Source organism: Gouania willdenowi, chromosome 10 (assembly GCF_900634775.1).
Source record: "Gouania willdenowi chromosome 10, fGouWil2.1, whole genome shotgun sequence".
In the NCBI taxonomy this organism is placed as follows: Eukaryota; Metazoa; Chordata; class Actinopteri; order Blenniiformes; family Gobiesocidae; genus Gouania; species Gouania willdenowi.
In genome coordinates, this window is record NC_041053.1 from 27925221 (window position 1) to 27953217 (window position 27997).

Consider the following 27997-nt stretch of genomic DNA (forward strand, 5'->3'; position numbering starts at 1 on the left):
TACAGTGACTAAATGTAAAACGAAAACTATATCAAAATATGTTGATGTTTTCTTAGACCAATAAAATGTGATTAAATCCAATCATAACTCATGTGATCATGTGATCTTACACATTGATCACATCAAATTGATCTGTGTGTATTAAACATTGATACCAACCCTATCAGGTTGATCAAAGGTAACGGATTCTTTAAAAAAATGCAAAAATTCTTAGTCGACTAAATCTGTTACAGATATAGTCGACTGAAATCTTAATGTTCTTTAGTTGACTAAAACTAAACTTTGACTAAAACTAATTTTAGTCATAAGACTATGACAAACAAATCTAAATTTGCTGTTATTAACATGCGATCAGGGACATTTGTTTGGCTGCTCTTTGATGAGAAAATTTACAATTTAGTTCAATTTAACTTACTTGGATAAAAAAAAACTAAGCACACTTTAGTCAAATTTCCAGCAGCCTGCATATCAACAACAGTTTAATATAGACTCATAGAGAGAAGAGCAGGAACAAGCAGAGCAGCTTCTAAAACTACTCACATATCTCTCCCAGGCAAATGGACTGGGTTTTAAAATTCTTCTCATGCCAAGTGTCTGAAAATAACTGTGGTACCCTGCACAGCATGGCTCAGTGCCACATACATGCAACAAGCAGGAACAGAGAGGGACAATGTAATGTATGTTTTAAATATTTAAATATTTTAAAGTAGTGGAAAAGAGTGCTGATCTAACGTTTCAGTGACTGATGTCCCGTTGGTAACTAACAGAAACGTGCAGACAAACATCCGAACTGCTTCCGCTCTCACTTTCAGGTGAGCAGCTCACTCATGTGGAACCAGAAGCTGTGTGTGTGTGTGTGTGTGTGTGTGTGTGTGTGTGTGTAGCAGCTGGTGCAGAAACCCAATAGCTGAGCAGCATTTCCTCCTCCATAGTTATGAATACACTGGCTTCTTTATCAGGTTTCCGCTCGATCACGTAACAGCGTTTGTCTGCTAGTCCGCGGTCTGTGCACACAGCACTCCATCTGCTGTTTTTGCTGCTGCCGTTGCTATGGTTACCGTCTGTCTATCTCCTTCTGCATTTCAGACACTTACTGCCAACGTCCAGCCTGGCGTTGCACGAGGACATGCCCGCCTCATTGATCGCAGACAGAGTGTACCAGCCTGCGTCTGACTTCATCAGCCTCTCTATCAGCAGACACTGTCGCCCTGAACCGTCCTGGTACAGACTGTAGGGGCACAGTTACAGGAGAGAGAGTGGTTAGATTCATAAACACATACTTATCCACCATTATAAGCAGAGGTGTAAAGAGTGCTGATATAACATGCTCAAGCAGAAGTGCTGGTATTTATTGAAATTGTATTCTAGTACAAGCAAGTCATACATAAAATACTCAAGTACAAGTAAAAAGTAGCTCAATTAAATAGTACTCAAAGTAAAAGTTAGTTACATTGCCACGGTTCCCTTGCAAACAGTTAACTTCTCATGTATAAACTTAAAAAAGCACAATTAATTCAATTTCCACAAAGTAATCTGTATAAAATAAAAGGTTTGGCAAAGCGTACAATTCTTTTTCTTCTTCTTTTTTTTTTTTTTTAAATAAAAGACCAGTGAATTAAAATAAAAATAAAAATGAAAAAACATTTTCAGCTCCAAGTATATTTATGAAGTCCAAAACAGTGCCATGCCAAATGAGCCATGTGGTTAACAACATAATAGAAACCCCAACCTGAACCCAAGAAAGTGGCTGAGCATTGATCAGAAATGACACGATCAAGAACATATGGATTATGTTCAATGTGCCTTCATAAACTGCTGACCTGAAATAGTACAGTATAGGAGTTGAACAGACTAGTTCAGTCGCAGTACCTGACTTTTGCCCAAGATGGCGGCGCAACACAGCAAATGAGGGTCCTCGTACCCCTGCCCGGCAAGGCACTTTGCTCCTTCCTGGTTTGTGCTCAAACTGCAGCCAGTAGGCAGATACTATGGCTAACATAAATGCTAACGTTAGCTGTAGTGGTCACATGTCTGTTTTAAGCAGATCTGGAAAACATCAGCAGTGCAGGACGGAGGGTCTGTTAGCAGGGGCAGACCGCTGTTGGGCCAAAATATGATCCGAAAAAAATCTGTGACCAGAGGTGGCGATAGTTCCAACCCCTGCGGCTTCTCGGCGGACATTTACTCCCCCTTAAACACGTTTGTAATTATTCTCCAGTCTGCATTTACTTCACCCACCAGAGCGTCATGTTTAAGGGGAGTAAATAGCTCCTTAATAGCTACAAAGAGGTTTATGCAGTTGACGAAGCACTCTTGTCTACCGCCAAAAAGCTGCAGCGGTCACATATTTTTTGGGTCACAGACTTTGGCACAAGACCGGCTTCGGTGAAAAAAGCCAAAGCTATCGTAAAAACAGCCCAAACAAAGTCTAAACGCCCGGTTCTGAGGAAGCCTTGGGGCTTAACAGTTAGCGTAGACTCACGGTAGGCAAAGCAGCAGTGTTCCTGGGTTTACTTAGCTTCTATAGCATGTCTCATGTTCCAGGGGCTGGCGGTGTTGTGCCAATGTCTGCTTCTCAGCGGTAGAGAAGAAGAGTGCTACGTCAACTGCATAAACCTCTTTGTAGCTATTAAAGAGACATTTACTCCCCCTTAAACATGATGCGCCGGTGGGTGAAGTAAATGCAGACTGGAGAAGAATTACAAAAGAGTTTGAGGGGGAGTAAAATGTCCACCGAGAAGCCACAGGAGTTGGAACTGTCGCCACCCGCTGTCACAGATTTTGGCACAACACTGGCACTCGGCTGCCGCTTGGCTTCAGCTCTTGGTGACGTCATCGACGTCGACTGGACTAGTGTGCACATAAAGTGGACCTTTTTCAACCCCTAGTACAGTACTGTGGTTAAAGGTACTTTTTTGACAATAATGCAGTGCATTACGTTTAATCTGATTGGTTGGCTATGACGTGATGCATTTGATTGTTGTCTGCCCATCTAATTTTTTGTAGTTTCACAATGTCGGATCATTTTAAAACAAAAAATATAAATTTACTTTGTAACAGTTGGGTGTTGAAATGTAACAAATCACTTCTTTTAAAACATACTTAAGTACACGTAAAATTACTGATTTAGAAATGTACAGGTATCCAAAATAGCCATTTAATTACAGTAATGTGAGTAGCTTATGATCAGAGGCAAAAGTAACTGATTACGAGTCCAACAGTGATGCTAATCAATAGTACACATTTGGAGCTACTTGCTAGCATTAGGTTAGAGCTTCTGTCTGATGTCTTAGGTCTGCCCACCTCATTCTGTGCGGGTCAATGCGCAGCATGTCTTTATCCTTCTTCCAGAAAAGCTGGGGAGGAGGGGACGCTTCCACTTTGCACTCTAACCTCACAGTATCGCCCTCTAGAGCTCTGGAGTTCAACATCTTCTGAACAAAAGTGGGAGGACGCAGAGCTTCCTGAGCTGCAGACAGGAAACAGCTTTTTACCATCAACACATCACTGTTTGATTATTAAAAAACACAACAACAAGTATTTCACCTATTACATCCAGCCTCATGGTGAACCTGCTCTCCCCGGCTCGGTTCTTGGCTACACACTCATATACACCAGCATGGTGCACTGTGACGATCTCTATGAGGAAGGAGTGCATGCCTTTCTCACACACCAACATCTTATGGTAGTCATCAGGACGAATGGCTTTGCCATCAAGGTACCAGCACACGTCTGGTGTTGGGAGGCCTCCAACCTGAGAGAAAACATAGTCCAACACAAACGTTTGACTGTGTTACACTTTATACACACAGGCTTCAGCATAATGCTGAACTCTAAAGCCATACACAACCTACCACATGATTGCATTTTAGATGATTTAAAGGTGAATAATACATATTTAATACTAATTGATTTCAGAAAAAGTTTTAGAGTCATTTATATCAACTTCATATGTAATATCCCTTTATATATGAGCATCACCATTTTGGAGATTTCAGCCAATCAGCACTCACATATGTTGTTACATCATGAGTTCTCTTTGGCTGTGTTCAAAATTACATACAGTGAGCACATAATGTCTACTATATACTACTAGTATGATTAGGATGATGACCGTTCCCACTGAAGCATACTTCCAAAATTCCCAAGATGCATTTTGAATCTACAACTTGAAGCATTCTGAGGCTAAATATTGTTGATTCGCCACCTTTGAAAGCTCTGAAAAGATTTTAAGCGAGAAAGTGACCAAGTACAATATCAACATGCGGCCATTTGATTCATAAAATTTGCAGAAACATTTCATGCTGACAGTTTGGAGATTTTTGTAGACTTTCTATTGTGCTACTGACTAAAATTCCAGTTAACTTCAAAACAAGAGCCCTATGGGCTATATGCATGGTGAGACGTGACGTGAAGTATTTCCTTTTACCGCTTTCGGACAGTTAAAACAGTGAAGAAGTGAGCCGTCACACTTTTGAAACGTGTTTTTCACAGTTTTGTTTTGTTGTGTCTGTTTGTGTGGTTGTGTCTACACAATGACATCCAAAATGACGAAGTTTACCTTCCAAACAAGAGGAGATAGCACATCAAGATACCTAAGTGTACAGCTTCAGCTAGACGTAGCTCTGCTTTGAGTTTTTTTACGTTCCCACAAGAGGACGAGCTGCAAAAAAAGTGGATCATCAAACTCTGGAGAGATAAATGCTAACCTCTAACCCTGACATGAAGGAGCGATCAAATGCACAAGGGCGTCGGCGGAGCTGTCTCCGTTCTTTTTGAATTGAATAATTACTCCCTTCCTGCACCTCGTCCTGGTGTTTGAGAGCGAAGAGAGCAACTAGACTTTCCCTCTGAGGACCCCAAGGAGGAAATGGATGTACCATGTCTTGACCACGACTATTGCTCGTCGGCTGAGCTGGGTGTATTGGACTTAGCCCTCAGTGTTATAGAGGAGGTCCGGGCGGAGAACGCTGCGCTCTTCCGGATACGGCTGGAGGAGATGGATCAGGAACAAGTTTGGCTTGGAACGATTTGCTGCTTCAGATGAGGACATTAGGTTTTATACAAGGTAAGAAATGCTATCAAAACATAGCTGTAGCTACTGTATTAAAGTAGCATTAGCACCTAGCTAAACATAAAACAAGAGAAGCAATTCTGAATAAACGGGAAAAACAGTTTGTCAGTGAAAGGCCAGAAGCATATGCAAATACAATATATAAGATGTCCGCTGCTATTTACTGCTGTTGTTGAGTTGCATGAGATTAATATGAAAACTATAGTCATTAGTCATAATACAGTAGGGTTAGGAACCGGAAGTTCTTTCACGGTCTTCACTCAAGTGAAAACCATTACAATAGAATGGACGACTAGAAGAGAGACTTTTATTTTGAAACAGGGATGTTTGACTTTTAGCGTGAAGCCAGTCCCAGGATGATTTTACTTTCTGCTCACAATGAATCATGGGCCAGTTGAGTATGACTCGTGTGCCCACCATGCATACTTCAAAAATGTCCATATATATATATATATATATATATATATATATATATATATATACACACACACATAGTATACATCTGAGTATTTCTTGCATACTTAATCTTTCCTACAATCTAATTGGAACGCACTACATACTCATTTTGATGTCAGACTTAGTATGTGTAGTATGATATTATGCAAATTCGAACACAGCCTTTGTGTTTTCGCTACAATAGTTCAGTAAAATAGCATTTCATTCCAATGTTTTAGCGCTTAGCTACGCATGAGTCATCCAGTTCCTAAGGATGTGATTTTGACAAGGAAACAAGAACTGGGAAAAATGGCTGCATTATCAGCCACCTTACTACAGACACCTTAAAACAGCTAAGTCAATGCTACCATGGGAATGATCGGGTGTCTTTAACCTCATAGAACCAGTTGGAATTAAGTGGATTGGGCCCTTCTTTAAGTAATCACTACATCAGTTTCTCAAACATGTCGACCTCCACAGGCGTGTGTTAAAAATGCTTTTCCTATGAGTAAAGCTTTTATAGAATAGTTTTTGAGTTGAGCCGTCTGTCATTTGGGTTGAGGATCCTTTTAAATGAGCAGGTTATGCATTAATGATTCACCTTAAAGTCAATCCTGCAGAAACGTCCCTCCTCCACAGTAAGGTCAGCAGGGATCTGCAGGAAGCGAGGAGCGTAACATTTCTCCTGGATAGCCGATCCCTCATTGCTTCTCTCATCTGTCCCCGAGTGGTGCCTCCCCCTGCATAGACATGACTTATTTATACTGCAGCCCTCGTTAAATGAGTCAATCTTACTGCCCACTGGTGAACACACACACACACACAAACACAAACAGAGCGCAGTGACCACATTAACGCCAATTCCTGTTCCGTTTCTGTCCTCTGACAGTATCACTACTGCATGATGGCCCTGAGCCATCTCCTCCACCTCAGACAGGCAGCTGCACTTATTCATTGGATTTGAAAGATAGATGATCACATAACATGTGGAGTTATGTAACACATTATTAATAGACAGGTTACATTCTATAGGGCAAGGTTTACCTTAGGTCCCAGCTCCTCTTAACTTCTAATTAAAGTGGGAAAATTACAATTGCAAAAGATTAGTTTAGTTTTGTCTTTACTCACGGACTAATTTGCTCGTGCTCTCTCTCTCTGAATCATTGCTTTAAAGCCGTTTGTATTCAACTTTGTTTATTTTTGGTGTGACTATATTTTGGATGAAATAATCTGCATTTTTGGAGTCATTTTGTGTGTTTTTGGAGTCATACGTATTTTTTTCTTGTTTTGTATATTTTTCATTTGTTTTTGTATATGTTTCTAGTCTTCATTGTTTTGTGAATTTGTGAATTTTCGTTGTCTTTTTATGTCCAATTATTTGTATTTTTTTATGTGTTTGAGTAATTGTGCATTGCTGCTGTGTTGTGTGTTTGTTTGTGCTATGTATTATTTGTATGCATTTGAGTAACTGTGCACTTCTGCTGTTGTGTGCATTTCCTGAGTCATTTTGTGCATTTACTTTGGGGGCCGCAAAAAAAAATTAAAGTCAGGGCCGCATGTGGCCCTTGGACCCCCAGCTGTCCATGTTGAGTGATTTAAACAGCAGTGACTGTTTAAATGGCATCATGCATTAAAACGTCCTTACCAGAGTCCACCTGTGTGTCTTCCTTCTGGTGATTCCGGCTGTAAGAAACAACAATCAGTGTAAATAAATGTGATAAAGTCGTGTGTGTGAATGTGTGTGTGTGCGCGCATGTGTGTACAATAGGCCCGTTGTCACCAGGGAAAGAGTGGTGGAGATTTGTTCTCAGAAATCAGGCTTGAAATAGCCTCTGACAAACATTGTTGGATTGAGAGGTTACAGTGTGACGTGTGTGTGACGTGTGTGTGTGTGTGTGTGTATAAGAAAGAGCACAGATAGAGAATAGCCGGTGCAAATCCCTGTGAGCAACAGAGGATATCTGACAACAATTCAGAACACACGCATGCACACATCTATTATGCTGCCAGGCCTTTTTCAACTGTGGGTCCATCAGGAGGGGAGTGTGTATGGGGGGGGGTCTGCTTCAATGTGTGGTCTGTGCTGAGCAGCCAAATGAAAACTAATGGGTGCTGGCACAGGCCCACGGGAGACTAAATCTTTTAAACACAGAGCTGGAAGTGGAGATAAATGTGTGTTGTACCTGGTCTATCTGAGAGTCTGAAAAACCATCTTGGTCACACATGTAGTTGTCCGGACCCAACAGCCTACGGGCCATCCGCTCTTCATATGACAGTTTCTGTCCAAACAGAGCAATCATTTTACACACATTCCCACACACACACAGTTATGTGTGAGCAAACCTGGCTGGTTCTCCTCCTGGCTTCCTTTGATTTCAGTTTTTTCTCCAGATCTTGAATTAGAGCATCTTTAGATCCTTGGATATCTTCATCTGTGGAGCGAGAGGAAGACGGCCGAGGAGCGACAGCCTTCTTCAATATAGGCTTAGGAAGTCTGGGAGACACAAAGGAGGCAGAATGGGAAGCACCACCAAAAAAGTTCAGTTTGGTCCAACTGGGAAACTCGAAAAAGAATGATTTATTAATGTAGGTTTGCACTCATGTTTGTATGATAGTATGCATGAATGAGTGAACAAATTAATGAATGGGTGTATAGCTGAATGCAGAAATGGAAATATCCTGTTTAATGTCTCAAATGGGCTTGAGGTTTCTAGTCGTGCTTAGAAAATAAATTGCTGAAGGCGACAGCTTTTCACTCACCCTCACACATGGAAAAAATAGACTTTTTTTTCAGAAAAATGTTCAATTGTTAAATGCAGTATGGAACATTTTGAACTGGTTAAAAATCAAGTATAACTTTTTTAGACAGAGTGATGCTCTTGTATCTTCATTCAGACATTTCAATATATGTAAAACCGGTTATTTAAAGAGTTTGGGAACAGTCTTAGCCAATTTACTTTCCGTACTCTAGGCTTGAGATTATCTGATATTTGTTTGCAATAATGTTGGTGGGAAATGCCAAATGTCCACTCACGTGTTGGGTGACCCCTTGTAGCTGGCAGGCAGCGAGACCACGGCGGGCGGCACCATGTTTTGGCCACTCTGAGCATTGGAGGAAGGTGGAGAGAGTGGGGATCGAGGGGAGGAGGGGGACACGGGGAGGGCCTGCTGAGGGACCGAGGTTCTTGTGGGAAGGAGGGGGCTGGAGGGGGCGACTGGGGAGCGGTTGGGGGAGGTGGAGGTTAGAGGGAAGTTTGAGCTGGGAGACACTTTAGAGAAAGCGGAGAAAGAAGACTGGGAGGGCAGCACAGAGCAGAGGTATGCAGCGGGGGCTGACATGGGGTCTGGGTTGGCTGACAGGGTGGCACTGCCAAGACCGGTGGCACTGGGAACACTGGGGGTGAGGGTGATGGAGGAGCGCATGGTGGTGCGAGGCAAGGAGGAGGAGGGGGTGGTGGCACAGGGATGGAGCGAAGGGGCGGCTGTAGCTGGAGTGGAAACAGGAGAATTGAGGCTGGATGAGGATGGGGAGGACCTAACAATTCCATTGGGAGTGGTTTGGGTCTCCGTCTGACTGACAGTCTGGTTCTGACTCAGGTTTAAGGACTGGAACTGGGACTGAGTCTGTGACATGGACCTGGACACTGAGAAAGACTGACTCTGTGTCGATCTACTTTGTGATTCCATCACATTCTGAGGTTCTTGGGCGGTGTTAAGGTGTAGTTGGGAGTTGTTCTGGTTTTCCTGGGATTCCCTGAGCACGCTCTCATAGCTGGGAGCCTGGAAGGACGGCTGCGACTGGATGAAATGCCTTGGTCGCTCATAGTTGAAGGCACTGGGAGGGAAAGCACTGGGAGTGAAGGTCGGCAGGTCTGACAGGTTCATGTTGTCGCTTCCTGATTGGGAGGACTAGAAAGACAACATGCTCTTACTGGGAAATACTCAGAAAATGGAAAAGCTTTGTTGAAACACCCTTACGGTGAACGTAATCTTGCTCGGGGTGAACAGCTTGGGTGCTGGAGCTTTTCCTCTGGCTTCTGGAGAGGATGGTGGAGGAGGAGGACTGGGTGTAGTGGTGTAGACAGTGACCTCTGGTGACCTTTGTCCCTCTTCACTGGGACCAAAGAGTTCCTCAGAGTGGTGGCTGTCTGGTTGAAGCTCGGGGAAACTACAGGATAAACAGCAGACAAAGACATGCTTATAGAACAATGTTTTCTCCTTCCCATTTTATCCCAAGTAAACATTGCCAATTACATTGATGAAAACTATTTTGTTCAACACTGAAAACTTAATGCTAGACTCTACAAGTACAATATCTCTAATCTAGACTTTCTCAAAGAGTGGTCCTCGAGAGACCCCTAGTGGTCTGTTACTTTATTGGGCAAATAAATTTTAAAATTATTTAAACTACATTTTTTTTTAAATCATGTTTCTCAAACTGACTCAAAAACTATGTAAATTATATGTGAATTTAAACTGTCAGTAACGAGTCTATTTTGCGACACCGCTTTGTCGCTACAAAGTTTAACATTTTACAATCTTATGTCAAAGAGATAAACGCGGTCTCGACAAGACGAGGTCAACTAAAAGAAAAATGGATAGAAACTGACACAACAGGAACGCTGCATCATCCTGATTTATGTGAATCAGATGGAGCGACAAGTGAGTTCATGCGCGCTGAATCCCAAGAGAGCAGTTCACCGGCAAGCGACAACTTGGCTCAAAGTTGTCGCCAACATAGCCTGAACTTTGAAAGACCAGCTCAAGGACAGATGACAAGAGTAATACTATTTCAATCAAGAATAAATAAACAGATATACTGGTTTTGTCGAGTTAAGTGGTCTTGGATTTTTCTTGAATTGTTTAAGTGGTCCTTGGTCTGAAAAAGTAATCTCACGTGTATACTGGTATGTACAATCTTTATCAAATATATAACAGCAAAGTCAGGTGAGCTTTACCTGCTGATGACAAAGAGAGGAAAATACACTATAAAAATCTGAAACTCGGGACAGCTGGAGTGGAAGCCAGAAGAGCAGCACTAGACATCAAAGCCAGAGTGAGATAATATCCATCAGGTTCATGACTTCAGGCTAAAAATACTAAAGGACAGAAGAGTACTTTGGATCAACCTTGAATCTCTGAAATCTTTGTGCCATCTCCGAAGATACTGAAATAACCCAAGGAGGGTATAGTTCACCATCATCTCAGATAAATAAATATAAACAATCCCATGGTTTTGTCATCAGAGTGGACATAAATGTAATCGTACGTCACTCCTCTGGGGGAAAGGTGAGCATTGAAATGAAGAGAGCAGAGTCTTGAATGTAGTTGGACAGTGTTTGTCCTGGTTGTGAAGGCTTTGGAGTGCTTAGACATATTTTAGAGGGCACACTCCATTATCTATTCCTACACCATCTCCCATTGGTGATCAGGTTGAAACTACACTTGTGTGGTAACAGTTGAGACAGCATGTAGTGCACCAACTAATTAGATACTTCACTATGCTGTCAGTGACCACACTGAAATGGCTGCACCTCCACTTTTTATTTGGGAAGAATGCTGTTCCCATGGTAACTACGCGGTCCTGGCCATGCATGGGACTAAACCACAATAGCAGCCTTTCTACACCCAGACTAGTTCACTAGTGCTCATTCTACTGCAGACACATTAAAGGGATATACATGATCAAACATTGCAGAAATTGTAGTTAAGTCAAATCTGTGGAAATTGGTGTTAATTTTGACAGCAAATTTTGATTGAGTTTAAGTCAAATCTTTTGACTGAAATGCAAATTAATTTTAGTCAAAATTTAGTCATCAGTGATAAGGACTACTTTGGTTCTAGTCTAGTTTTAGTAAACTAAAGACTAAAATTGTAAGTGGACTAAATCTGTTACAGATATAGTCGAGTAAGAAATAAAGCACAAGAGTTTTTACTTCAATTACCATTCATCAACCTGATATGGGATGGTAAATAAGGCTCATCCCCCTTTCACTTAAAAGTAGTTATGAATGGATACCTTCCAAAAAAAAACCCCTCTTAGTTCTGGATGGATTTTGTCCCATGTGAACATTATAGTTTAGTTTGTATTAGTTGACAACAATATCAATATACTTTGATTTAGTTTTATTCACATTAGTACAGTGCCCGTCGGAAGTATGTATTCATGTGGGAGCTTAAGTGCAGTTGTCAAATATGGCCAAATGAGTATGTGTTTGAAGGTTGGATGTACAAAAAGGTGTACGTACTCTGCAGTGTTATAAAGGGGTATATTTGAGGGTGCAAAGTAAAATAGCGTGTGTTATTTCCCTGGTTTAATTCTATAGGACATGCACATGATGAATTGATAAATAAAGTTTGCACCAATGCAGCAGTTTAGGTAGAATCTGACAAAAAACTATTTGGCATTTAACATTTCTTAGTGCAGGGGTGCTTATCTTTTGTGTGTGTGTGTGTGTGTGTGTGTGTAAAGATATACAGAATAATGCAGAGAAGATGATCACTCAACTGGAAAGTGACTGCACATGTACGTATTACCACTATGGTGGAGTGGATTTGTCCAATGCCCCAATAATGAGGAATGCCCATTACATCGATCTAATCAACTGGAGCAACAGTGATCTAATGATGCTTTCTTGTATGTGTGTCCTTATGTACGGTGTTTGTGTGTAATTAAGTGCACAGAGCTAATTTGGTATTGGTATTTAGACATCAGCTGGCAGGTGCAGACTTTCAACCAGTGACGTAACCCCATCACTCGCGCACACACACGCACACACACACACACACACACACACACACACACACACACACACACACACACACACACACACACACACACACACACACACACACACACACACACACACACACACACACACACACACACACACACACACACACACACACACACACACACACACACAAATCTTGTGTGTCATTATTGGTAAGGGCACATCAAACTGTTCCTGGTACATGTGTATGAGCGATGGCACCAGAGGGCAGTTAAAAACTCAATCTTCTAAGGCTGTTCAATGAAGAACTAAAGCTGATGTACAGACAACTCCGGACAGTTCCCTCACTTCAATCATCTACAATCTCAACATTATGTACTACAATGCTAGGATTATGAAACACTGTTACACCATTGCAGAGGCGCCGCAACGGGGTAGGCAACACAGGCAATTGCCTAGGGCCCCAAGCTGAAGGGGGCCCCGAGGGACGGCTGACAGTCAATTTCAATGACAAAATAATTTAACTGCTTTGAGATGCTGCAATGACAGGCAGCGCATCAAAAATCCCCAGCACGGGGCCCTTTCCGAGTAGTCACTGGCTAGTTACTAGTAGGGAGCCCCCTACAGACATCAGCAATAACTTGAAACTCCCCAAACACATTACAATGACACTTTGGGAACCTCCCATAATGGGGTCTCACTACTATGCTCCCTGCATCAACGTGCAGTTATTGTTGTCAAATACTGAAAAAAATGAAGCGGACATATGATATCCCTCAGGGCACATGAAAAGGAAAAAAAAACAAGAAGAGGATGAAAAGAAAAAATGTGATAGTGGTAAGTGAGAATGCGTTAGCTATGTGTGTTCTATTATACAAAAGTTTGTCCCAGTTAGTCCCAGGCACTTTGTTCCAAACTCCAAGTCATCCACACAGCACCAGAAAAGGTAACTGCACATTGAAGTCCGTGTAAAGACATTCATAAAGTATGTATATATGTATATATAAATCATTCAAATTTGAACGTGTGTTTAACATCACACTTCTGTGGTATAACAAACTTAGAGCACATTTATTAGGGGCTCGGGCCTCGCCTCGAGCCACTTGCTGCACTCCATATCATGAAGTTCTCCCGTGTGTTTATTGTTAATCACCTTCAGCCAAATCTTAGGTGCATAACTTGTCCTAGAGTTTTGAGAAAAGAAAACCCCCGCAAATTTTACACCAAAATGTGCGCAATGGTCAGGAATCGCATGCTATTATTTATCTAAGAGATTTGTGAAATGTTTGCAGCATAAATTGCAAAAATATGCGATTTTAAGGCGCATTGAAAAGAATGGTGGAATGAGAATTTTCAAAAAATTTCATCAAAAAACATCAGACTCCCATTGAAATTAATGGAGTTACCATGGTAACCAGGTCACTGACAGCCCTGAAGAGGATCTATATGAGGAGTTTACAGGTGGTTTCAACTGATTTCAACCAATCAAATCTTCATCATCACCCATCCTCCTCTTGTGTGGAGTTTGCAGGTTCTCATTTTACACTTACAACTTAGATCTTTAACTGCTCGGCCATTCTTCTAACAATTTACACCATTCAAACTTTGACTTGTTCAGCTGTTTGTTCACTTTCAGCTCATACTGGGATTTTACCACATACTACAGTGTAAACTGGACCTCTAACTGGTTTTATTGGGTATTCCTTTCATACTGGGATTTTTAAACATACTACAGTGTAAATTGGACTTCTAACTGGTTTTTCCTTTCATACTGAGAATTTAACATACTACTGTGCAAATTGGACTTCTAAACTGGTTTTACTGGTTAACTGGGCTAATGGTAGTGTAATGCTAGGGTAATGCCATTGCTAATGCTTGGCTATTGCTGGATTAATGCTAATGCTAGGCTAATGCTAACCCTAGGCCAATGCTAATGCTATGCTAATGCTACGCCAATATTAACGCTACGCTACTGCTAACGCGAGGCTAATGTTAATACTATGCTAATGCTTTATACATGGTTTAACATCTGCATACAGGCCACTGGTGTCAGAGTTGCGACACAGTCATATAGACTTACCATATAGTGTTTCACACACGCAGACACATTTAAACATGCATTAACATCTGCATAGAGGTAATTGGTGTCAAAGTCGCAACACAGTCATACAGACTGAGTAGTTTATAATCTAATGTGATTGCTAGGCTAATGCTTCAGCATCCAACCGGCCACCGCCAAAACTCATACCAGCATCAATCCTGCTGTCAGTTTAGTCTAGACTGTGGATCATTTGTATTTAGAATTAAAAAATAATGTAGTAATATATCCATACATTTTCTGCATAAAATGTTAACAAGAAGCATTAAAGTTCATTAATTATTATAGATATAAGACCAAGGTGTCACAGTTCTTACTTTTCACATCAATTCCTTGTTTTTTGTTGTTTTTTTTTTCCCTTGGTTGCATTTTTATCATACTTGAAATTTTGCACATTTTAGTTGTGTTTGTTTTTCTGGCATTTATATATTGTGAGTAAGTTTGCATTCAGTTATAGTTATGTTATTTATTATTTATTTTATAAATGTAATCATTTAATAAAGTATTTCTTTACTGATCCGTTGTCCTGGACTGCATTCATCATCATTATGGGGCTGGAAAGCCCCATAGTCCTCCTTGCCTTGGGCCCCCAAGAGGGTCTAGAAATGCCCCTGCACCATTGTTTATGGGAATAATTACTAAAATAATTGACAACTTGTCTTATTATGGTAACTGGCATTAACCCCCATTTGTATCAAGATATTTTATTTATGCTTTTAAAACCTCTATCTACAGTTTAAAAAGAAAAAAAAAGAGAAGAAAAAAACCCAATATGTTCCCATTAGTAATAATTCAGAACACTACTATTATATTTCAAGTTAACATGTATACCTGAGGTTTCAATATACATGCAGAAACAGACAAACTTAACATTGTTTAGAGAATAAACTTTTTCTGCAACACAATCTCTGGTAAATGGCCTGATTTCAGTTTGTCCTTCAGGGAAGACACAGGACCTTCATCAACCTCCATAGAAAATAGGATCATTCATGGAAACCTTTTATTACCAGGTATTGCTGTTGAAGAGAAAATTGGAATAACTAAGTTATAGGCCTATCTCTGAATGCCCAAAAATTTAAAAGATAATTTACTTATCAGTCAATAATAGTAAATTATTTATTTTTCAAAATTTAAGGGGTTTTTTTTTTTTAAGGAAAAAACAAGTCAAACCTCAACCGTTATTTTAACCCTGCTTAGCTAGTGCCGCTAAAAGCTAAACTGGCAAAAAAAAAAAAAAAAAAAACACATGTTTGCACTGAAACCACTTTACAGGTTACTGTTTGATTGTATATTTTAAAATATTTTGTGAACTTAATTACTAGATACTTTAAATTACGAATGAAGCTTCAAATAGTTTAAGCCGACTACTTGCACACTGTATCTTGTTGTCGTGCTTTACGGCTACTTACCCGTCCTGTACTTTTTGTTGTACTTGGTTGTGTACGGGTATATTTAAAGTTCAACGCATTACAAGAGTTCTATTGGTGTATTTAATTTAATTTCTAATATGTACATTTATATCATACAAGTGTTTCAATTGTCTTTCATAATCAATGTGCTTAAAAAAAAAAAAAAAAAAATGTATATCGGACTCAAATATCGGCTTTAGATATCGGCCATCGGCTGAATTTCATTTATTAATTGGCCTTTGAAAATCCCATATCGGTCGACCTCTAATTTAGAAGTTTAACTTTGACAGGCGGGAAAAAAAAAAAATCACATCTGTGAAGTATATTACAGTCAGAGAATTTAAGTTAAAAGTAAATTTTTTGGGGGGACTGTTTTAACAAACTAATGCTCTTTGTAATATACTTGATCTGTCAGAATTTAAAAAGTAAACAGATCATTTTTTTGGTAATAGATCATGATGATCTTGAATTTATTTGCTATGCAATGAGGATTTACAAAAAATTGGTTTGAAAAAAAAAACAAAAAACAAATCGCTGCGTAAACTTTCACGCAAACCAGCTTCATTATCCAACGATAAAGACGTCAGACTTTGACAAAGGTCAGAAGGAAGCAACAACAAAGCCACAAATCACAACACAGTTGGACTTGAACTTAAACCTGACCTTAAACACCAGAATGAAGCCACTGTTGTTGACTGTTGTTGTGTGTGCTATACTGGGTGGAGGGGTGGGGTGGGGTGGGGGTCGTGAAGGACAGACGCCAGGTCTGCTCTTCATATTTCAAACGGGATCATAACTGTGGGACATGGATTCACTCTGGGAATACGACTGTCACACAGAAACACTTCACACCCTTCAGTGGACTGGACCCAACGGGTCAGAACGGAACGCTGCAGATATAGAACCACTCGTTACTGACTGTATGTCTCACATTAAGCAGGTTTCGTGTTACTTTTACACAGAAACATGTCTACAATAATTAGCCACGGATGCATAGAGCACGACCAATGTGGGATGTCTAGGGCACATAATGACACCGATATTGGGGGTATATTTTTTAAAAAAAGCCGATATCCAATATATCGATCGATAGTCGAAATAAGAACTTTACATGAACACAAATTCCTATAACACCCTAAATATGATTGAAGACAAAGAATAAAAAAATACTACTAAATTATTAAAATAAGGAACTTTATATAGTAACACTATCAACATAGGGACTGTAAATAAAGCCAATAATAAAAAAGAAAAGGCAAATTTGTAGAAATTGTACGGCTGCACCGATGAATCAGTTGAGCTCTAATCTTAATGTCTAGTATTAGAATAGATCTAATTAAATTAGAACTAAAAATACTCAGTGGCAACAGAGGGGGTCAATGTTATGATTTCAAATGTAAGTTGGTTTAACAACAGTGATGTAACAATAGAGATACTGTAGTTCCCTTCAGTACCCTCTTATACTTTTAGGGCACTGAGTCAATAATGCAGGGTTTTTCAACCTTTGGGTTGTGACCCCTTGTTGGGTCACCGGAAATGTCTAGTAATTAGTAGAATAAAAAAAAATTACTGATTAAAATATATTTAGATTTTTTTTTTTTTTTTTTTCAAATTAACACAACACCACACTATAGTACTTTTAATACTATAACAAACATGATCAAACCGCAAAAACAGAAAGAAAACAGAAATGTGTGAGAAAAAGACTGGAAACCTAAAAAAAAAACGCTTTGGTGGTAATAAAAGCGCCATGTTTATTATTTATCCTACTGTGCGCTACAAACATCTTCAAATATGTGTTACGTTAAAGCGCAATTTAAAATATAAACACACTTGTGGTCAGTGGATTAATGTTGTTTCCCAGACCAATCATTGAGCGCTGATTAATCAGCTGTTTCCAATATAGACTAATGAATATATGAGGACAAAACACACAAAAACAAACAGTGCCTCAAACATCTTCTGTGACACAACGGTCCTAAAATAGCCTAAAGTCTACTTTAACATCGTTTGACCTTTTTCGGAGGAGAATATGCATCATATTAAGTTTCCAACCACACATTAGTGCGTTTAAACATTGATGTTTGGATGAGAACACAGCAGCAGCAGCAGCAGAGGTAAAGCTTACCTCCGTGACCGACCCCCGTCCTCAAGGCCCGGTACCGGAGAATGTGCGCGCGCTGTCCCGGCTGGAGGCGGACTGAGCACCGGGAGCACGAGCAGCCAACAGGTGGGCCGCGCGTCCACGACCAGGGCCGGGAGCGCGCCCCAGTCCAGGCCAGTCATCAGTTATTTATTTAGAGGCACAATGAGCATCACTAGTTTAAAAACAGCGCCCTCATCTGGATAAACAGTAGAACTACACTCAGCCATCAGCTCTGATTCCAACTCGGATCATGGAGGTTGATTAGGATTCAAAGGAGAAGTATTTTGTTTTCATTGTGTTTCATTCATTTATCAAACATACACTGTTAAATTCAGCATATTTGTCTACAATGTTGGGTAAGTTACTCTAAACTTGTAATATATTTATCTTACTAGTTACTGGGATAAAAATGTAATATATTTGTATTACAATATTACTGTTTTTTTTATTTATTTTTTTTTTAATAATGTAACTGAGTTACACTACTTTGAGTTACTTTTGGTCCAGAACACTTATTATATCACACTGATGGTGTTCCAATAACATCGTCTCAGTTTTGTTTCAAATACTTCTGCTGTTACAGGAGCAAAAAGCTCATTTTTTTGTTCCCCATGAGATATATTTAACTATAATGATCATCTTTTATTCCTCAAATCATTGCAAACCGTGAGAAAACAAAGCAAATACAACTGAAGTTAAATATGCATGTAACTTCAGTTACTTTAATTGTAACTAGTAATATATATTTTGTAATGAGTTACACTACTCTATGACGTAAGGTCTAACTTTGGTTCAAATTTGATCAACTAGGTACTTTTGATGTAATCCTGCAAACAAACACCTCACATCCTGATGACTAGATGGTAATTTAGTTATTTAATTTAGTTATTGATGGGTTTTGATGTGTAACAAGAAAAAAAAAAAAAGTTATAGATGGGTTTGGATTGGTAAGATTATACCATTGTACCATAGTAATAATGCAGGATTGGATTAACTCTTCATTTTTTTTTAGATTTTATTGGGGGGGGGATATTAAATATTTTCAGAAAGAAGACCATTATAATTTACAATTACAATATTGTACCACAAGGGCAAACTCTCTACAGCCATAAGCCTAATGACCATAGATTGACGACCTTTTTAAAGACCAACAAAACTTGAATCCAAACAAGAAAGTTAACTAAACAAAGTTATTTTGGTTCATTTTGATATACAGTTGCTGATCATTTTCAATTTCCCAAAACCTATAGTGATGACAAAAATGTGTTTAAATCCTTCCTTCTACTTGATAGAAAATGATTTTAGTTGTATGACAACAATGCTACCCATTTCCTTCAATGTGCACTATATGGTCATTTGATGTCTGTGTTTTCAGTTACCGGTACTCACTCAGCAGGAGGGATGGTGTCCTCCATTGGGCTCTCAGGCCACTCAGGTGGGGGCAGGTTCTCAGGGTCAGGCAGCACAGGCATAAAGTCCTCATCACTCTGTATAGTAGACAAAGTCTGCTGCTGGAATATTTCCTCTTTCTCTTGTCTCAGAGGGACATTGTCCTGCTGGTGAATGACTTCTATTTCCAGCTGCTCCTCTTCATCTACATAGAGAGCATGGATACTGCTACTAAGGCTGTACAATGACCAATACAGGCAACACATCGAGTGGAATACTCACCACTGTAAACCTCCAACATGGCTGAGCAGGACACAGTGCCGTAAGAGTTGAAAACCACACATTTAAACAGACCAGAGTCTTCAGGAAAGGCCTCAGTGATCACCAGTGTGCACAGCTCCTCTGCACACAACCATCAGACCAGCCATTACCATCCAATCCTAATAATTATTACATCTACACAGATCTCTGTTCATTTCCTCCACAATCATCTTACATCAGAAAGCTAAACAGAATGACTGAACCATCATTCTTTACAAACACTCAATGAAAAATCAGAGGTGAAAATAACAGATTACAAGTACTGATGTTACTGTAATTGACGTTATGGTACTTGTACTTTTTCGAGTATTTTTTTCTCAATCAGTAATTATACTTGTACTTAAGTACGTTTTAAAAGAAGTAAAGTCATTTGTTACATTTCTACACCCAACCGTTACTGAGTAAAGTATCATTTTTTGTTTTAAAATGATCAACAGACATTGGGAAACTACAAAAAATGAAATGACCTGACAACAATCAAATGCATCACATCGTAGCCGACCAATCAGATTAGGCATAATGCATAGCGCCAAAAAACCATTGAATGGAAGTTATTAAAGTTCATAAATGAAGCTATACTTAGAGCCTATTTATTTTTTTTATTTTTACTATGTCTACACATGCTGTCGGTCAACACTACAAGAAGTGTAATCTTTTTTAGACAGCAATGCATGTTTTGTTATTGTTTTATTCCTTTTTAAGTTTATACATGAGATGTTTAATGTATGCAAGGGAACCGTGGCAAAACTTATTACCAAAAATAAGCATGATCTCAGAGGAGACGGACGCTTTTTCCTTCGCTCCCTCCTTTTCCCTGCTTGCTACTCTTTGTCTTGTTTTCGTCTGGTCTTAATGTACAGGGGCCTCTATCTGCATCCCAATCTTAAATCTAAATCATGGAATTGATCAGCTTGTCTTTCTACGCTATTGGTCAGATTTCTCAACGAGGAGGTCGGGCAATGGGAGAATCCGTATATTCTGAGGAAAGGGGGCCGAACTCTCAGAACTCTCAGTTGGATTCCAACGTGTGAACTTTAAGAAGAGTGGAGAGTTTGTGTCTAGGGAAATGGCCACATTATTGGTTTATTGGAATGACCAGAAACAATAGGGCTGCAGTCAATGTTGTGTCTAGCCTGTCTGAAAACAACTTCTCTTTTCTCATTCAGCCACTGAGATGAACCACTTGTTGTGAAGGTCTGTTTTTTCTCCACACTCTTTCATGGATGGATGTTGATTCAACACTCTGACCTTTCCCTCACTTTCCATGAACACCTGGGGTCTGGCTCGGCTAACAAACTCTCAAGGTCATCTCTACGGCAACGCTGTCCCACGTCTGTGACAAAGTCTCAGAAAACAGGCTCACTGACTCTCACTCCTACATTACATACACAACCCTTTTAGTCACCGTCTCCTCTGGCTCCAACCCCTCCTTCCTCCCTACAGATGGCAGCAGGAGGCGAGCCGTAAGGGCAGCGCCATCCTGTGGCTGATCGGCGAACTACCCATCCTAAGACACATCCCCTGTGCCAACGTGATGTTGTATTGAAATGAACGTTGTGTTTGTTGATTTTTGCTGCAATGCTTGCTGAGGAGTTTTTTCATGATCACAAACTTCTTTCCTCTCTATAAGGGCCTAATTTGGTTTTGCCTTTTTTTACCTCTTCTTCTTACCCATTGTTCCATATTTCTCATCTAAAATGGAGTGCTGCCCTGCTGTGGCTGCTCCCCAGTACTCCCGTACCTGTTCCTCCATGTGATATGTGATTGTTTTTTCATTTTTTCTTGGTCGGGATGAAACTGAAACTGAATTGCCCCTTGAGGACAAATAAAGTATTCTGAATCTGAAATTAACTAGTAACTTTTACTTTGAGTACTATTTAATTGAGCTTCTTTTTACTTGTACTTGAGTACTTTATATATTACTTTCTTGTACTTGTACAATTTCGATCAAGTAACAGTACTTCTACTTAAGTAGGATATATTATTACTCTTTACACCTCTGTGAAAGATGCTCTAGTCTGGCATGTATTTGTTTTTTTTTGTGTTTGAAATTATTCGACCAAGAAGCAGCACTCACCTGGTACTGAAGCAGAACTGGCTTCTGAGAGCAAGAGGAAGAGATTTAGTGCATCATAACAACAACAACAACAACAACAAGAAAATCTCTCCCAATTGAAGAAGTTTACAATGATAATTAGCAGCACTGGTGTGGATTACAATGAAGTGACCAGTTCATCATCAGATCACTGTGTGGATAAATACTTACTCTTACGTAATATCCTAAAATCATCAGAGTCCAGAATCTGTTCATCCTCTCGATACCACATGACCTGCAGGGGCGGGGTCCCCCTCAATCTGCATTCCAGAACCACCAGCTGACCCTTCACTGTGGACACATCATGCAGGCACTGGGATGGGAGTGATGATGATGATGATGATGATGATGATGATGATGAGGTGACAATGGGGATGAGAAAAGAGTTCAGAATGAAGTTAAGATGAGAAAAAAAGAGAGAATGAGCATGAAGGTAAAGTTGAGGGGGAGATCATGAGGACAAAGGTTGAGTCATGATGATAAAGTTGGAATGATATAAGCAATGATAATAGGGATAAAGATAGGGATGAATATTAACGTTGTGGTGATCATGATGATGAAGTGTAAAGAAAAAGAAAACAATTTAAATCAGGGAATGTTTCAGAGACAACTGAAAGTAAGCATTTCTGAGCAAAACAAATATTAATGTGACACGTGGAAGGTTTGCTTACCTTCACAAAAGTAGGAGCGACTCCAGTCCCTGAACCTTGACTGTAGATTGGACTGTCATTCTGGACGCACAAAGGAAGAACTTTGTCTGTACAATTTAAATGTATAGATTCATCTTTTGATATACAACAGCATATCAGTGTGGTTGTAGTTACCCTCTGAGGACTGACACACGTGGGCTGCACTGGACCTGAGTGTCTCTCAGCATGAAAGGATGAGGAGGTGGAGCAGGAGTGCTCACGAGAGGAAGATACAGAGGATGAAGAGGAGATGGTCAGTGACATGGAGCTGGTCTTCTTCTGCACCTTCTGGACCCTAAAGAGTGCCATATATTATAGGCAGTGGCTATCTGTACTGTTGCCGTATCAATATACCGACATTCTATCCGTACACATTGGCCAGTTTGGTCTCACGTGACTAAGACTAAACCTAACCGTAAACCTAACACTAAGATGCTACATACGTGTACTTTGGTAAATGTACCATTAGCACTGGGGCTTGTTCGTACGGTAACCGTACAAATAGACACTTTCTATATTATATCAGCTATGGGATACATTTTTGAGGGTGGTCTTACAAATTTTGGAGCTGTTGTGGATAAAAACAACAACAGAGTTGCAACCCTAACCTTAACCCTATTCGTATCCTCAAATATAACACAGTTTACTCTTAGGGTCAATCTCACCCCAAGGATATTTGCCTCCAGAAAATATTTTCAGAAAATCATTGACCAAGTTTTTGTGTCAGGTACTTTATTTGTTGAATACATAAATAACCTCTTAATAATGAAATGATGACCTGTTCTCTAGCGCCATCATCAAACCAACACTTTTCATTAGAATTGATTTGTCTTAAATAGTTTTTATCCAAATCTTCTCAAATTTACTGACAACATTAATGATCACAAGAGTATATAAACCCTATTGGTTGTGGTGATGATATGACCTTTCCTGCAGCGCCACCATCAGGGATGTAAGGTCACACATGGTCACACACAGACAGACCAGTCCTACAAACCTAAAACAACTTGGGGTCAAATTGATCCCAGAGAACCACCAATGCGTGCAGTATGTGTTCAGCACATTGAATAAATATCATGACAACTTTATGCTCGATCAATTGTAACCAGAAAATTAGGTATGACCATGAAATATGAAACAACAAAAAATATAGGTATATGTATATCTTGAATGATATACATTGAATGGGGTCAAATGGTTAATGTGGGCGCTGGAAGAATTTGAAGAAGCCCTGATTTTGACTACTGGTTATCCCGTCTGACTTAATCTTCTTTAACGCAAATATAGATTTGCCTGCCGGCATACAAAGACATGAAGCTGAAGGTATACTAGATAGACAATCTTTTAAAACATGGCCACATCTGGATGCCACATGTTTTTTCAGCACAGCCCACAGATAAACCATTGAATTGAGATTTTATTTTGAGTTTAGTTCACAATTGTCTGATTCAGATAACTGAAAGAGAAAGCTACCATGTTTCAATACCATTTCTGTGCATAAGCAGTACATGTAAAATTCACATTCACATTATTGGAAACTCAGTCATTTAATATTGAAATGATAAACGTCTTTAACAGTCATTCATTCATCTTCTGACTCATTCCTGTTCAGTGTCACTCTCAAGGGGCTCATCATTGGGTACACCCTGGACAGGGTCACTCTTACAGCCAATCTAAAGACTCCATTTAACCTAACATACATGTGTTTGGATGCTAGAGGAAACCGGAGTAAATGGAGAAAACCAATGCAAGCACAGAGAGAACATGCAAACGCCACACAGAAAGGACCTAAGTGTCCACCCCAGGGCTTTATGCAAAGACCTTCATGCTTCAGTCAGACGTGTTGTCGGTACAGAAATGTAATTTTAAGGTCTGTTATGTAATTATTGTATGTTTAAATTGAGCCAAACAGACACTGTTATTTTTGGTAACAAATTCTGATTTAGTCTCAGTTTTTGTCAATTTATGAAAATCTAATTAAGTGTGAGTGTATTTTCTATTGCAAGACAGTTTTAGGACAAGGAAACCCATCTGCAGCTCATTAAAACACTCTAGCTTTGGCATGATTTGTTTGCACATCTTTTTCCAGGTAGTTTTTTTCTCAACCACCAACTCATTAATGGGAAAAGGTCTTATTTTTGTGTTTCCTCCTGATGACTCATATTGAGTCCAGTCTACATTCCTGTTTGCATTTACCATCCTTTCACAGATGAAGATGCACCACTGTCATCATTCCCACACACATAGACATTGTGTCTCACACTTAAGTCACCTTTGTCTTTAAAAAAACGACATTTATTTTTTCTAAATGTAATATGTAACATGTAATATTCTGTTTTATAACAGCGCAGTCACTAAAGTTAGCACGTTTTCTTCAGAGGTGTGATGGACGTGTGTATTCAGCTCAGACTTACTGTGCCATGCTTCAGGCCTTCCAGGAGGCAGCGGTAAGCTCTAGAAACAAAACAAAACAAATCAACACGTGGACATTTACAGACACTTATTGTTTCACAAACTGTTAGCAATATGATCATATGAATTTTTTTTGAAGACTTTAATGTTAAAGTCAGAAGGATGTAAGACTACACGCCAGACCAAATTTAGGTGATTGATTTTAGTGTCAGATAATGCGTGATATAAGACCAAATACGCTAATCAGAAAAGATTTATCCTAAGATACAAGCTCTTTCTATAATTAGTTTCTGACCATGTTTATTAAAGTGTGTTACAAATACTGAGTGGCCAGGATTAGTGCACAAAGTGACAAGTGCGCCATATTTTTATACTGCATTTTAGTTTAACTAGATTTATATTTGAGAAATGTATAGGATACAGCATAGATACAGATATTTGATATGTATTGTGTGTGATGTGTATTTGATAAATTATAATGATAAAAAAATTAAATCAAAAAAAATGAATCAAATTTGAAAGTTTTTTTTCAAACTAATTACTAGACATTTCAGGCGACCCCATTGTAATTCCAAGTGACCTCACGTGGGCTGCCAACCCCACAGTAGGTTGAGAAAACTGCCCTAAGGTCTGAAGTATTTAAAATGATTTAAAGACTTTGATTTGTCACATTTGAATTTCATAACATTTTAAAAGTAGTTGTCTCTGATGTTTTGTTTTTGTAATTGACTGGCCCAATAAAGTGTTAATACAATTGTTATAATATAAGTACAATATATTAAGCTATTTTTCGGACATGTCTGTGAGGACTCATGTTGATTGTGGTAGCTTAGTTGAGGTAACTAAACTCAGCGTTTTGATAAACATGTTCTATATCTCATCTAAAAGGCTTCTTCAGATATTTATACTATACTTGATTAGCCCTGTTTAATCTATTGGATAAATTTAACTTCAGACCTGAGGACAAAACTATTATCTTGATCTTATATCTTTGGCTTGTTTAGACGTCTGCAAAATTGCATGGCCAGACCGTTCGTTTCTAATAATGCTGCTTTAAATGGCCTCTGGAACAGCTATTTCAGCTAATTAAAGATATGTGAACTCTTTCACTAATTATACTGAAAAGACTCTCAGGCTGCCACACTCTGTCTTTGGCTCAGAGAAAGAGCTGACGGAAGAGGCTCCGCTTCAGGTTTCCAGGCTAAATTAAACTTTGCTACCTCTCCAACAACAGCTCAGCCTCTCTGACCACAGATAAATCTCTGCGTTTCCATTATAGGAACGGCTCAAAGAGACCAAGATCAACTGCTCCTCACTTGTTCAATATGAGGATCACAGCAGTGGCTGAGATGATTGTAGCTTAAGATAAAACAACAGAGGCATTATGTGCTAAATCCGTGAGTTTATCTGCTCGTGCTATCCGGTTACCACTCCAAACAGGTGTAAGTGTGGGAGTTTAAATAAAAGTGTTACACCAGCAGCCACAGCTACAAACAATCCAAGCACATACTGTACATGTACATACAGTAGCTGTATTCACACAGGCAGATGGAGACCAATACACAGGAACAGGAATAACAAGTGCTCTCACCTTTATAGTTCCATCAAAGGATGGTGCTGTTTATTGCAGTTTACAAGGCGCTCTAGTAGTTGACACTTCAAAATTGCTGAGTAACAACAGTTAAATTAATAAATATGAGCAGCAAATCTCCTCTTTGCCAGATAAACATAAACAGTTTCTTCCCAAAGCCATCCAATCTCTAAACAATAAACACACACACCATAGACACCAGCATCACTACTAATATATGGAAAATAAATACTCTCTCTTTTTTTGATTTGTCTCTTTTCTGATACTTTATACCTATATCATGCACTTTTATACTGATAAACTTTCATACTGATTCAATTTTATACTGATTCAATTTTTAGTCCGACAAACTTTTACCGTAACTTATGTTGTTGTTTTTTTATGATGATTGTGTCTATTTGGTTTGAATCTTTGAAGTGTACTTCAATGTAGTTGTACTTGTGCAATGACAATAAAATGATTCTACTCTATTCTATAATTGTATCAGTTATCTGGATCAGTGATCCTGATCATGGTACCATGATCATTAACACTTTAAAGGCTTGGAAGAAATGTATATCCCCATTGATAACAATATAATTTTTTTTTTATAGAATTACAATATAATGCTGGATTGGTTCCTCAATTTTGTACTTGTGATGATGAGAGATAGGGATTGTTTTTTGTTAGTTTTCTATTCTTTTTTAACGGAATCTTCCATGGCGTTAAGTCTATCTAAGCTTTGTAAAGTCTATTAAGCACTTTTGATGTTTTCCTGCTAACAGACAAACAAAGAAATAAGCGACGGAAAAAGTACCGATATTACCTCCATGGTGGAGGTACAGTAGCTAATGATTAACGGTTTGTGCTGCTCAACAGTTCTGTTTGACAACTCAGTAGACTAAAGGAAGTCTTTCTGAGTTCCAGTTAGCAGAATTTCATCACACAACTACTTACCGAAAAAAGAGAATAAGCTTTTTTTTGTCCGAGTAGTCAATGGTGAAGACAGATATTTGTTTGTGATAATAACAACAGTAAAATGCTAGTTATTAGGGTGAGTGATGGGATGGAGAAAATTGGTCCCATTTTTACTCACGAGTTGAGAAACCTGATTTAGAGTAAATGTCTCCTTTTTCTTTTAAATTTATGACAAAGTAAAGAGTTGCTTAGTTTAAGCCCCGTCACATTTTGCTACCTGTATCTAACCTACTAAACACACTGTGGAACAGTAGTTACAGTATAGGACAATAAAACACATTAAAAAGGAGCACAGTGAACAAGCACAATAGCAAGAACGTAGCAAGTACGCTAAAGCTACTGTACTTTCCTAAAAACACGGCAGTGGCTATCCGTACGGTTGCCATATCAATATACCAACATTCTATCTGTACGCAGCGACCCTATTTGGCCAATTTAAGTAAAGTAAACTAAAACTAAACCTAACTGTAAATCTAACCTTAATCCTAAAAATTGTTGCGATATAGGCTTATAACCTAAACCTAACCCTAAGACGCTACGTACGTGTACTTTGGTAAACATACCAATAGCACCGGGGGTTGTCCGTATGGCAACCGTACAAATAAACACTTTCTAATAACAAAGTATCCAGTGTGGTGAGAAAATCA

At 39.2% G+C, this 27997-nt stretch overlaps 1 protein-coding gene across 2 annotated transcripts in view; it reads right to left on the reverse strand.

The window, feature by feature from the left end:
* myot (myotilin) overlaps positions 1-27997 on the reverse strand; it is a 31242-nt gene that overhangs the window by 1704 nt on the left and 1541 nt on the right. Inside the window, exons 2-17 of one of the 2 annotated variants that reach the window (XM_028459004.1) lie at positions 24805-24844; positions 22526-22685; positions 22373-22432; positions 21873-22014; positions 21684-21707; positions 19568-19687; positions 19286-19490; positions 9488-9677; positions 8544-9418; positions 7853-8003; positions 7693-7788; positions 7155-7192; positions 6111-6249; positions 3547-3754; positions 3304-3469; positions 1095-1228 (exon numbers count right to left, since the gene is read on the reverse strand). In XM_028459004.1, the coding sequence (XP_028314805.1) occupies positions 1095-1228; positions 3304-3469; positions 3547-3754; positions 6111-6249; positions 7155-7192; positions 7693-7788; positions 7853-8003; positions 8544-9418; positions 9488-9677; positions 19286-19490; positions 19568-19687; positions 21684-21707; positions 21873-22014; positions 22373-22432; positions 22526-22685; positions 24805-24812 (2716 nt within the window). In that variant the 5' untranslated portion in view covers positions 24813-24844. Of the gene's footprint in view, positions 1-1094; positions 1229-3303; positions 3470-3546; positions 3755-6110; positions 6250-7154; positions 7193-7692; positions 7789-7852; positions 8004-8543; positions 9419-9487; positions 9678-17878; positions 18052-19285; positions 19491-19567; positions 19688-21683; positions 21708-21872; positions 22015-22372; positions 22433-22525; positions 22686-24804; positions 24845-27997 lie in introns of those variants that run through there. The other variant, XM_028459005.1, reaches the window with a different exon arrangement.